We start from the raw sequence: 11490 nt of genomic DNA, 5'->3' as shown, positions 1-11490 counted from the left end.
TTGTGTCATGCACAAAGTAGATGTACTAACCGACTTGCCAAAACTATAGTTTGTTAACAAGAAATTTGTGGAGTGGTTGAAAAATGAGTTTTAATAACTCCAACCTAAGTATATGTAAACTTCCAACTTCAACTGTATAACTCAAACACAGTCCAAATAGAAGTTTACCTTGTAAGACATTTGCTGTTTGATGAAAACGTGTAAAATAAACATTTTGACTCTCGGGCTGGTGATCAATAACGGTAGGTCACAGGCAGACAAATAAGATATCCTCATCATCTGTGGAGTCCTGGCTTTCGGTGTGAATCGACATATTCCGTGTTCATTTTGTTTATGCTCCACAACGCTAACCGGAATGTAGGTAGCAGCCATCTTGAAATTAAGTAATCGGCTCAGCCTGCCCTTATACATTCTTATGCCCATATAAGGTAGTAAGTTATACCAAATATTTTGTGGCACAGACCAATAGCCAAGATACTCAGCTTTCTGCAGATACCCTGCTTTTGCAGATAGGGGCTACCGTTCTCATACCAGACTGAATTGAATAAAAACATCTAATAGGGTCCCCAAATATGGGGACTTTACATTTAAGAGGTTAAATTGAGCATTTCAGTCTTTCTACATAAAAATTATCCTGGGGAGGACACCATACCCTCTAAGCAAGGGGACTGGAATTGATCAATGATCCGCTTTCCCTAAAAGCATGATGGTCAGGACTTTCTGACATGAAAGAGGAGGTTAACATGGCCCCAGACAATCAATCAGAGATCGACTTAAGTTCCAGTCATGGGATTTTTTTAGCTTTAACCCCTGTGTATATAGTACTTTACATCAACAACAGATGTACACCTGTTGTATTCGGTCCATGTGACAAATACATTTGATTTGATGTTAACCCTGTGTTGAGGGAGCCTCAATCAAAGCTATGTCTAAAGGGTTGGAACTTTCCATACAGTACATTTTTGTCATTTAGCTGACACTCTTATCCAGAGATACTTCATTAATTAGAGTTCATTTTATTCATTATTATATTCAACAGACCACAGTATATTGTGGTGGTGGTGGTAGTCTTATGTGTGTTCTGCCTCTCTCCTGGGCCTGTTGTTTAGGTCTCTACAGGGACCTGATGCCCGGCTCAATCTAATACGGCTGGTGGTAGTTAGCAGGAGTGGTAGCAGAGGAAGAACCACAGTGAGCAGCAGTCTGGCGGGATGAGTGCTGCAGCGACGGACCAAGCTGACATCCTCACTGTGCTTGTCCTGGTCAAGGAACGATGGAAAGTGGTAAGTGTGTGTGTCTGTGTGTGTGTGTGTGTGTGTGTGTGTGTGTGTGTGTGTGTGGTGTGTGTGTGTGTGTGTGTGTGTGTGTGTGTGGTGTGTGGTCGTGTGTGTGTGGTGGGTGTGTGTTGTGGTGTGTTGGTGTGTGTGGTGTGTGTGTGGTGCGTGTGCGTGCGTGGCGTGCGTGTCTGTGTGTGTGCGCGTCGTGTATAAAAGTACCCAATACTGGGTTCAAACTTGAGTAAAAGTAAAGATTCTTTTAATAGAAATGGACTCAAGTAAAGTGAAAGTCACGCCGTCAAATACAGTTGAGTAAAAGTCTAAAAGTATTTGGTTTTTGAAATATACTTAGGTATCAAAAAGTAATGTAATTGCTAAAACAATACTTAAGTATCAAAAGTAAAAGTATGAATCATTTCAAATTCCTTATATTAAGCAAACTAGTGGGCAATTGTTCTTTATTTTTATTTATTTAGGTGTAGCCAGGGGCACACTCCAACACTCAGACATCATTTACAAACTATATATTATATATTTCACTTTATTTAACTAGGCAGTCAGTTAAGAACAAATTTTATTTTCAATGACGGCCTAGTGGGTTAACTTCCGTTTCAGGAGCAGAACGACAGATTTGTACCTTGTCAGCTCGGGGAGCTTGCAACCTTTTAGTTACTAGTACGCTCTAAACACTAGGCTACCCTGCCGCCCAATGTGTAACTCTGTGTTGTTGATTTTGTGCACTGCTTTGCTTTATCTTGGCCAGGTCGCAGTTGTAAATGAGACTTGTTCTCAACTGGCCTACCTGGTTAAATGAAGGTAATATAAAAATAAACAAACGTACAGTCTAAACAACAGAAATATCTGTATGCAGTGTGTGTGCAAAATTAAGTAAGGCAATAAATAGCCAATAGTGGCGAGTATTACATATTTTGCAATTTTACACTGCATGCAGATGAGGATGTGCAATGTAGAAATACTGGTGTGTAAAAGAGCAGAAAACAAATATGGGGATGAGGGAAGGTAGTTTGGTTGGATGGCTATTTACAGATTGGCTGTGTACAGCGGCAGCGATCGTAGCTGCTCTGACAGCTGACGCTTAAAGTTAGTGAGGGAGATATTAGTCTCCAACTTCAGTGATTTTGCAATTCGTTCCAGTCATTGGCAGCAGAGAACTGGAACAAAAGGCGGCCAAAGGACGTGTTTGGCATGGGGATGGATAACCAGTGAAATATACCTGCTGGAGCGCGTGCTACGGGTGGGTGTTGCTATGGTGACCAGTGAGCTGAGATAAGGCGGAGCTTTACCTAGCAAAGACTTATAGATGACCTGGAGTCAGTGGGTTTGGCGACGAATATGTAGCGAGGACCAGCCAAGGAGAGCATACAGGTTACAGTGGTGAGTAGTATATGGGGCTTTGGTGACAAAACGGATGGCACTGTGATAGACTGCATCCAATTTGCTGAGTAGAGTGTTGGAGGATTTAAGAGCAGTTTGAGGCCATGGAAGGAGTGTTGTATGGCGTTGAAGATCGTTTGGAGGTTTGTTAACACAGTGTCCAAAGAAGGGCCAGATGTATACAGAATGGTATCGTCTGCGTAGAGGTGGATCAAAGAATCACCCGCAGCAAGAGCGACATCATTGATATATAAAGAGAAAAGAGTCAGTCCGAGAATTGAACCCTGTGGCACCCCCATAGAGACTGCCAGAGGTCCGGACAACAGGCCCTCCGATTTGACACACTAAACTCTATCTGAGAAGTAGTTAGTGAACCAGGCAAGGCAGTCATTAGAGAAACCAAGGCTGTTGAGTCTTCCGATAAGAATACGGTGATTGTCAGTCGAAAGCCTTGGCCAGGTCGATGAAGACGGGTGCACAGTACTGTCTTTTATCGATGGCGGTTATCATATCGTTTAGGACCTTGAGCGTGGCTGAGGTGCACCCGTGACCAGCTTGGAGACCAGATTGCATAGCGGAGAAGGTACGGTGGGATTTGAACTGTTTGGTGATCTGTTTGTTCACTTGGCTTTCGAAGACTTTTAGAAAGGCAGGGCAGGATGGATTTAGGTCTATAACAGTTTGGGTCTAGAGTGTCTCCCACTTTGAAGAGGGGGATGACCGCGGCAGCTTTCCAATCTTTAGGAATCTCAGACGATACGAAAGAGAGGTTGAACAGACCAGGAATAGGGGTTGCAACAATGGCGGCGGACCATTTTAGGAAGAGAGGGTCCAGATTGTCTAGCCCAGCTGATTTGTCGGGATCCAGATTTTGCAGCTCTTTCAGAACATCAGCTGTCTAGATTTGGGTGAAGGAGAAGCGGGGGGGCTTGGGACAGTTGCTGCGGAGGGTGCAAAGCTGTTGGCCGGGGTAGGGGTAGCCAGGTGGAGAGCATGACCAGCCGTAGAGAAATGCTTATTGAAATTCTCGATTATCGTAGATATATTCCTAGTCTCAGTGCAGTGGGCAGCTGGGAGGAGGTACTCTTATTCTCCATGCTTATTTAAGATGGTGAGGAAAGCACTTTTAAAGAACAACCAGGCCTCCTCTACTGACGGGATGAGGTCAATATCCTTCCAGGAAACCCTGGCCAGGTCGATTAGAAAGCCTGCTCGCAGAAGTGTTTTAGGGAGCGTTTGACAGTGATGAGGGGTGGTCGTTTGACCGAGGACCCATAACAGACACAGGCAATGAGGCAGTGATCGCTGAGATCCTGGTTGAAAACAGCAGAGGTGTATTTAGAGGGGAAGTTGGTCAGGATAATGTCTATGAGGGTGACCATGTTTACGGATTTGGGGTTGTACCTGGTAGGTTCCTTGATGATTTGTGTGAGATTGAGGGCATCTAGCTTAGATTGTAGGACGGCCGGGGTGTTATGCATATCCAAATTCACCTAACAGTTTGAACTCTGACGATAGATGGGGGGCAATCAATTCACATATGGTGTCCAGGGCACAGATGGGAGCTGAGGTGGGTCTATGACAAGCGGCAACAGTGAGGGACTTATTTCTGGAAATATGGATCTTTAAAAGTAGAAGCTTGAACTGTTTGGGCATAAATATATTCCCAGAATTACTTGATCAAATCTTTAGTAATCGATTATACACACATACAATTGATCATATTTTCATATATTCACAGAATCCATATAAAACATAAGAAATTCTTAGGTGCTCACGACAACCATTCCATTAGCTTTTTCAAGGACTCTCCACAGCTACGAAGCAGCTCTCCAAACATACTCCCATCAGAACCAAAAATAAACGTTTGTTTCTCGACAATGACCATGGGATCCTCAACGGTTCTCTAACCTCCCAGAGACCACGGCAAAATCAAGCCTCTGAGGAACTATAGACCGTGCGCTGCTTTCTAAAATATCATCCCGCTCTCAATAATACCACCCCGTGATCTTCTATGACGGGCAGTGAAGGAACGGAACCCCAAGAGAACGTTATATCAAAGCTTATTATCCAAATTTCAATCATCTGGTTAAGCATATTTCTATATGTTACTATCCGAACGTCAGATTAAGACTCATTTCCATATTCACACAACTCTCATATCAGTCACACAATGCTATTCTCAAACATACCTAATCAATTAGTTGTTTTTGAACAATATTTTAACCTGCAGGAATATTTTCTAATTTCTAATTTCTATCTCATGATTAGTTCCTAGGATAATGCAACTCATACATTTACATATTTCAATACTTGTAAAATGGGGTACAGGTTTAAAACAATTACAGGTTTAAAACAAGTACAGGTGCACCTTACTATCTTATACTATATCATAAATGGCCAAAACTAGTTCACACAGATTCTAGATATTTAACGCTAAATTCCCAAACCCAGGGCATACCTGGCTAGCACATTTAAAATAATTGGAATTCACCACTTCTGAGGATCACTTAGAAGGTCTCACAGACACTTTTCAGAATGAGGTCCTTCTTCCAATAGGGTTTCACCAGGTACCGTGCTTCACACAGAACCCACAGTCACCCTGGCCCCTCACCCCTACAGACTGCACCAATCCCCACTGTGATCAATTCAGTGTCAGGACGGCTCTAGGTCGCCCGCAACCCGACCAATGATAGGTGTCTTTGAGTCGACTAACTCTCAGATCATCCTCCACTGACTCGGCCCTGTTTACGCCTCCAAGGTGCCCCCCTCACACAGGAATACAAACTCAGAGCCTACGTAACAGAGGCTTTTCTTAAAAATGTATCTTCAGGTGTGTTTCGCTCACCATTTAAAAATTAAAACGAAGTTCGAGATGTGGTATCCACTCGGCTCGCTGCCTCTCAGATCAAAGGTGGGTCCATCTGCTTCGTTCCCGAAGTGTGGTCTTCCTGAGATCCCAAGTTTGAGGGATCCCTCGTGCACCATTTACCCAGGTCATCAGGAGCGGTCACCAAGTGAAGAATCACATCCCATCCTTGTCGCCAAATGTGGTGGTTAATTTCTTTACTATCAAATGAGAGACAAACTTATCACACAAGTCAGAGTTATACTAAAACTAAATATTGAATCACTTATTAATAAGGAAGCAGGTCAAAACAACACACACATATAAAGTGAATCGATTGAGTGCTCTACGATAATGATGGCTGGTCATGGCTGGTCGACGATTCACGGTCAAATGATTCGTTGAGAGCCCCGAGATAAAAGTACAAAGGTATTTTATAGCCAAGATACACCCCTTTCAACCTACATGACGAACAACAGATATATAGAATGGGTCACAAGGTTAAGATTTGTATGAAAGATACCTATAATACATAGCAGACAGTATCTGCTGTGTCAACAGTTTTCATTGTATAGACCAGTGTCTGGCCCTCCGACTCCAAATTGGTGCCATCTCTCCCTGGTACGGTATAGAACAGAAACATTAACTCATGCTCTGGAATGCTCTTTAGGTTTTATCACCCAAAATACATCATACATCTCCTCTGTCAGTGTTATCTCTCAGAGGCCCATCCTCAGTAGAACACACATACAATAGTTAACAGAATACTTTTTTTTTTTTTTATGTATTGCAGCTGCAGAGTTTTAAAACAGCCTATCACTCGAATATCGTTGCTTTAAATCAGTGCACACGCAAGCAATCTCTCTCAGTCTTTCTCTATCTCCATCAACTCCATTCAAATTGCATCCAAAATAGGTAACCCTGTTCTAGATTGACATATAGCCCTATATACAGATGTCATAGATGTCCTAGACTACCTCTTTCAGGTAATCCATTCAATGCAGTATTAGCCTTATATTTAGCTAATTAATGATGGGTTATGCATAATAAACTTCAAACTTATAGCCTGTGTTTCTTGCATCTCTTACGCTTTTAGGGAAAGCTAGACAAGAATAGCTTGCTGGACATCATTTTTTGGGGCATTTCATATACCAATAGACTATTCGAAGAAGGACGTAAGCTCTTTTTTTGCTAAATGTTAAATACAGCAGCCAATAAAACACCCGGGTAGTTTGAAAGTAGGGCGATGGCGGTAGTTATTTATTCAGACCCCTAACCGTTTAATCTTCGTGAAGATAAGTGAAAGCCTTCTGCATGTAATTCTAGTCCTATATTATTCAAGGATGTCATTAGAATGATGAAGATAAGGACAATGAAACGTATTTAATTTAACTGTTGAAAGCGAGGAAGGAATGAAGCAACAATAGAGAGGAATATTATGAAAGGTTATATATGCGTCAGCCTACTAATTATACAAATAGGCCCTATTATATTTCAAAATTTAAATCTAATTCGCTAGCCTATACTTGTAACTTTGTAGGCCGCATGTGCTGCACCAGAATCGCATGTTCTCTCCCTGCTTTATCATGGTTTGAACGATGTGCGTAATTCCAGTCCATATGATACAGTACAGTAATAAAGTTCACACTCAAAAAGATTCGCTTTTATTTACCCAAGAGAGCATATAGCTAGCTACATCTATGGGCTTTTATGTTTCTCTGTCGTGCGTAATGTGTAGTAGCCTATATACAGTGGTGTAAAGTACTTAAGTAARAATACTTTAAAGTACTACTTAAGTAGGTTTTTGGGGTATCTGTACTTCACTTTACTATTCATATTTTTCACAAGTTTTACTTTTACTTCACTACATTCCTACAGAAAATATTGTACTTTTTACTCCATACATTTTCCCTGACAACCCAAAACACGTGGTCATCCCTACTGCCTATGGTCCGGCAGACTCACTAAACACAAATGTATCTTCTTTTGTAAGTAATGTCTGAGTGTTGGAATGTGCCTCTGGCTAGCCGTACATTTGAAAAACAAGAAAATGGTCCCGTCTGCTTAGCTTAATATAAGGATTTTTTAAATTATTTATACTTTTACTTCTACTTTTGATACTTAAGCATATTTGATCAATTACATTTACTTTTGATACTTAAGCATATATAAAACCAAATACTTTTACTCAAGTAGTATTTTACTGGGTGACTTTCATTTTTACTTGAGTAACTTTATATTAAGTTATCTATACTTTTACTCAAGTTTGACAATTGGATACTTTTTCCACCACTGCCTATATATCATGTATGTATTGGATAACGGCACAATCATTTGGGCTTTTTTGGGCTTGGTCTCGTTAAATGTGGTTAATGTAGGGCTCATAAAATGTATTTAATATATGTCTCATCAGCCYCAGGTAGCATCATGTTTGAATTGTCATGCTGGTCAAAGCTCCAATCAAATCCAGACACATTTATATGCTTTATAATGCTTCTGAATGACACTTCCAGTTTTGGCGGGAAATACTGGRTTACCCGGGAGAAAAGTGATACCAGGAAATGATTAAACCCAAGCACTGACGGAGGAGCTGATGTTATGTACATCTGCCACTGCTAATCCCTTTGAGTTGAGCTGCTTGTGTCACACAAAATTGTGTGTGTGTGTTTTTCGTGTTTGTGTGTGGATACTGATTAGAGAGGAAGAAACATGTAAATGTGTCTAGGAATGGGGGAGGAAGGTTGGATGGTGGGAAGATTAAAAAATAAAATAATCTACTAACCTATGTTTTCCACATTATGACATTACGCTTTGCCTTGGGATGTGTGTATAGACAAAGAAGATAGGCGGTGGTGGCTTTGGGGAGATCTACGAGGCGTTGGACCTGCTGACCAGGGTCAGTGTTGCTCTGAAGGTGGAGTCAGCACAGCAGCCTAAACAGGTCCTCAAGATGGAGGTGGCTGTCCTCAAGAAACTCCAGGGTAAACTAACTAACCACAACCTCCTACCCTAAACTCAACCACAACCATCTATCCTAAACTCAACCACACACCCCCTGCCTAAACTCAACCACACCCCCTGCCCTAAACTAAACCACAACTCCCTGCCCTAAACTAAACCACAAACCCCTGCCCTAAACTAAACCACAACCCTACCCTAAACTCAACCAACCCCCTGCCCTAAACTAAACCACAACCCCTGCCCTAAACTCAACCAACCCCCTGCCTAACCTAAACCACAACCCCTACCCTAACCACACCCCTGCCCTAAACTAAACCACAATCCCCTGCCCTAAACTAAACACAACCCCTGCCCTAAACTCAACCAACACCCTGCCCTAAACTGACCAGTAGTCATTTCAAAGTACACATTCAACGTAATTTAATCTCAAGAGATGGAATTTAATATTGTTGTATATTTTCTTAAAGGTTAACGGTCTACTACTCGATAAGGCCAAAGGGATATGCTGACTCTGAAGGGTAATGTAGAGAAAGAATCAAGGACGTTTTGGGTGGGGCTATGTAGGGGTAGAGGGCAGAGTGGGACTATGTCGGGGTAGAGGCAGAGTGGGACTATGTCGGGGTAGAGGGCAGAGTGGGACTATGTAGGGGTAGAGAGCAGAGTGGACTATGTCGGGTAGAGGGCAGATTGGGACTATGTCGGGATAGAGAGCAGAGTGGGACTATGTCGGGGTAGAGGGCAGATTGGGACTATGTCGGGGTAGAGGGCAGAGTGGGGGAGGAGCAGAGTGGGACTATGTCGGGGTAGAGGGCAGAGTGGGACTATGTCGGGGTAGAGAGCAGAGTGGGCTATGTCGGGATAGAGAGCAGAGTGGGGCTATGTCGGGGTAGAGGGCAGAGTGGGACTATGTCGGGATAGAGAGCAGAGTGGGGCTATGTCGGGGTAGAGGGCAGAGTGGGACTATGTCGGGATAGAGAGCAGAGTGGGGCTATGTCGGGTAGAGGCAGAGTGGGACTATGTCGGGTAGAGGGCAGAGTGGGGACTATGTCAGGGTAGAGGCAGAAGTGGACTATGTCAGGGTAGAGGGCAGAGTGGGACTATGTCGGGGTAGAGGCAGAGTGGGACTATGTCAGGGTAGAGGGCAGAGTGGGACTATGTCGGGGTAGAGGGCAGAGTGGGACTATGTCAGGGTAGAGGGCAGATTGGGACTATGTCTGGGTAGAGAGGCAGAGTGGGACTATGTCGGGGTAGAGGGCAGAGTGGGACTATGTCGGGGTAGAGGGCAGAGTGGGGCTATGTCGGGGTAGAGGGCAGAGTGGGGACTATGTCGGGGTAGAGGCAGAGTGGGACTATGTTGGGTAGAGAGCAGAGTGGGGCTATGTCTGGGTAGAGAGCAGAGTGGGACTATGTCGGGGTAAGAGGCAGAGTGGGACTATGTCGGGGTAGAGGGCAGAGTGGGACTATGTGGGGTAAGGGCAGAGTGGGGACTATGTCGGATAGAGGGGCAGAGTGGGACTATGTCGGGGTGAGAGCAGAGTGGGACTATGTCGGGGTAGAGGGCAGAGTGGGACTATGTCGGATAGAGAAGCAGAGTGGGACTATGTCGGGGTAGAGAGCAGAGTGGGACTATGTCGGGGTAGAGGCAGAGTGGGACTATGTCGGGGTAGAGGGCAGAGTGGACTATGTCGGGGTAGAGAGCAGAGTGGGACTATGTCAGGGTAGAGGGCAGAGTGGGGCTATGTCGGGTAGAGAGCAGAGTGGGGCTATGTCGGGATAGAGGGCAGAGTGGGACTATGTCGGGGTAAGAGGGCAGAGTGGGACTATGTCGGGGTAGAGGCAGAGTGGGGCTATGTCTCCTCCCATCCCCCAACATGTATCCTCCATCCCCCAACATGTCTCCTCCATCCCCCAAAAGTCTTCCATCCCACAACATGTCTCCTCCCATCCCCCAAAATGTCTCCTCCCATCCCCCAAAAATGTCTCCTCCCATCCCCCCAACATGTCTTCTCCCATCCCCCAACTTCCCCAACATGTATCCTCCTAATCCCCCAACATGTCTCCTTCCATCCCCCAACATGTCTCCTCCCATCCCCCCAACATGTCTCCTGTCCCCAACATGTCTCCCTCCATCCTTCCATCCCCTAAAATGTCTCTTCCCATCCTCCAACCCTCAACATGTATCTCCCATCCCCCAAAATGTCTCTTCCCATCCTCCCATCCCCAACATGTCTCTCCCATCACACAATGTCCTCCCATCCCCAAACATGTCTCCTCCATCCCCCAATATGTCTCCTCCCATCCCAACATGTCTCCTCCCATCCCCAACATGTCTCCTCCCATCCCCAATATGTCTCCTCCCATCCCCCCCAATATGTCTCTCCCATCCCCCAACATGTCTCCTCCATCCCCCAACATGTCTCCTCCCATCCCCAATATGTCCTCCCTTCCCCCAACATGTCTCCTCCTAATCCCCAACATGTCTCCTCCCATCCCCCAACATGTCTCCTCCCATCCCCCAATATGTCTCCTCCCATCCCCCAATTTGTCTCCTCCCATCCCCCAACATGTCTCCTCCTAATCCCCAACATGTCTCCTCCCATCCCCCAACATGTCTCCTCCTAATCCCCCAACATGTCTCCTCCCATCCCCAACATGTATCCTCCTAATCCCCAACATGTCTCCTCCCATCCCCAATATGTCTCCTCCCATCCCCAACATGTCTCCTCCTAATCCCCCAACATGTCTCCTCCCATCCCCCAATATGTCTCCTCCCATCCCCCAATATGTCTCCCTCTCCATCCTCCAACATTGTCTCCTCCTAATCCCCCAACATGTCTCCTCCCATCCCCAATTGTCTCCTCCCATCCCCCAACATGTCTCCTCCTAATCCCCCAACATGTCTCCCCTCCCCAATCTCCCCACCAACATGTCTCCTCCCATCCCCAACATGTCTCCTCCCAATCCCCAACATGTCTCCTCCCAATCTCCCAACATGTCTCCTCCATCCCC

The 11490-nt window shown here is 44.9% G+C and overlaps 1 protein-coding gene across 1 annotated transcript in view; it reads left to right on the top strand.

Annotated features, from left to right (window-relative positions):
* The window catches only part of LOC111963066 (tau-tubulin kinase 2-like), a 64939-nt gene that overhangs the window by 21443 nt on the left and 32006 nt on the right, over window positions 1–11490 (top strand). The window contains 2 exon segments of the mRNA XM_070443302.1: window positions 1110–1283; window positions 8354–8501. Of these exon segments, the coding sequence (XP_070299403.1) occupies window positions 1212–1283; window positions 8354–8501 (220 nt within the window). The 5' untranslated portion in view covers window positions 1110–1211.

Source organism: Salvelinus sp. IW2-2015, linkage group LG4q.2, assembly GCF_002910315.2.
Source record: "Salvelinus sp. IW2-2015 linkage group LG4q.2, ASM291031v2, whole genome shotgun sequence".
Classification (NCBI taxonomy): domain Eukaryota; kingdom Metazoa; phylum Chordata; class Actinopteri; order Salmoniformes; family Salmonidae; genus Salvelinus; species Salvelinus sp. IW2-2015.
This window is presented reverse-complemented; position numbering and strand designations above follow the sequence as displayed.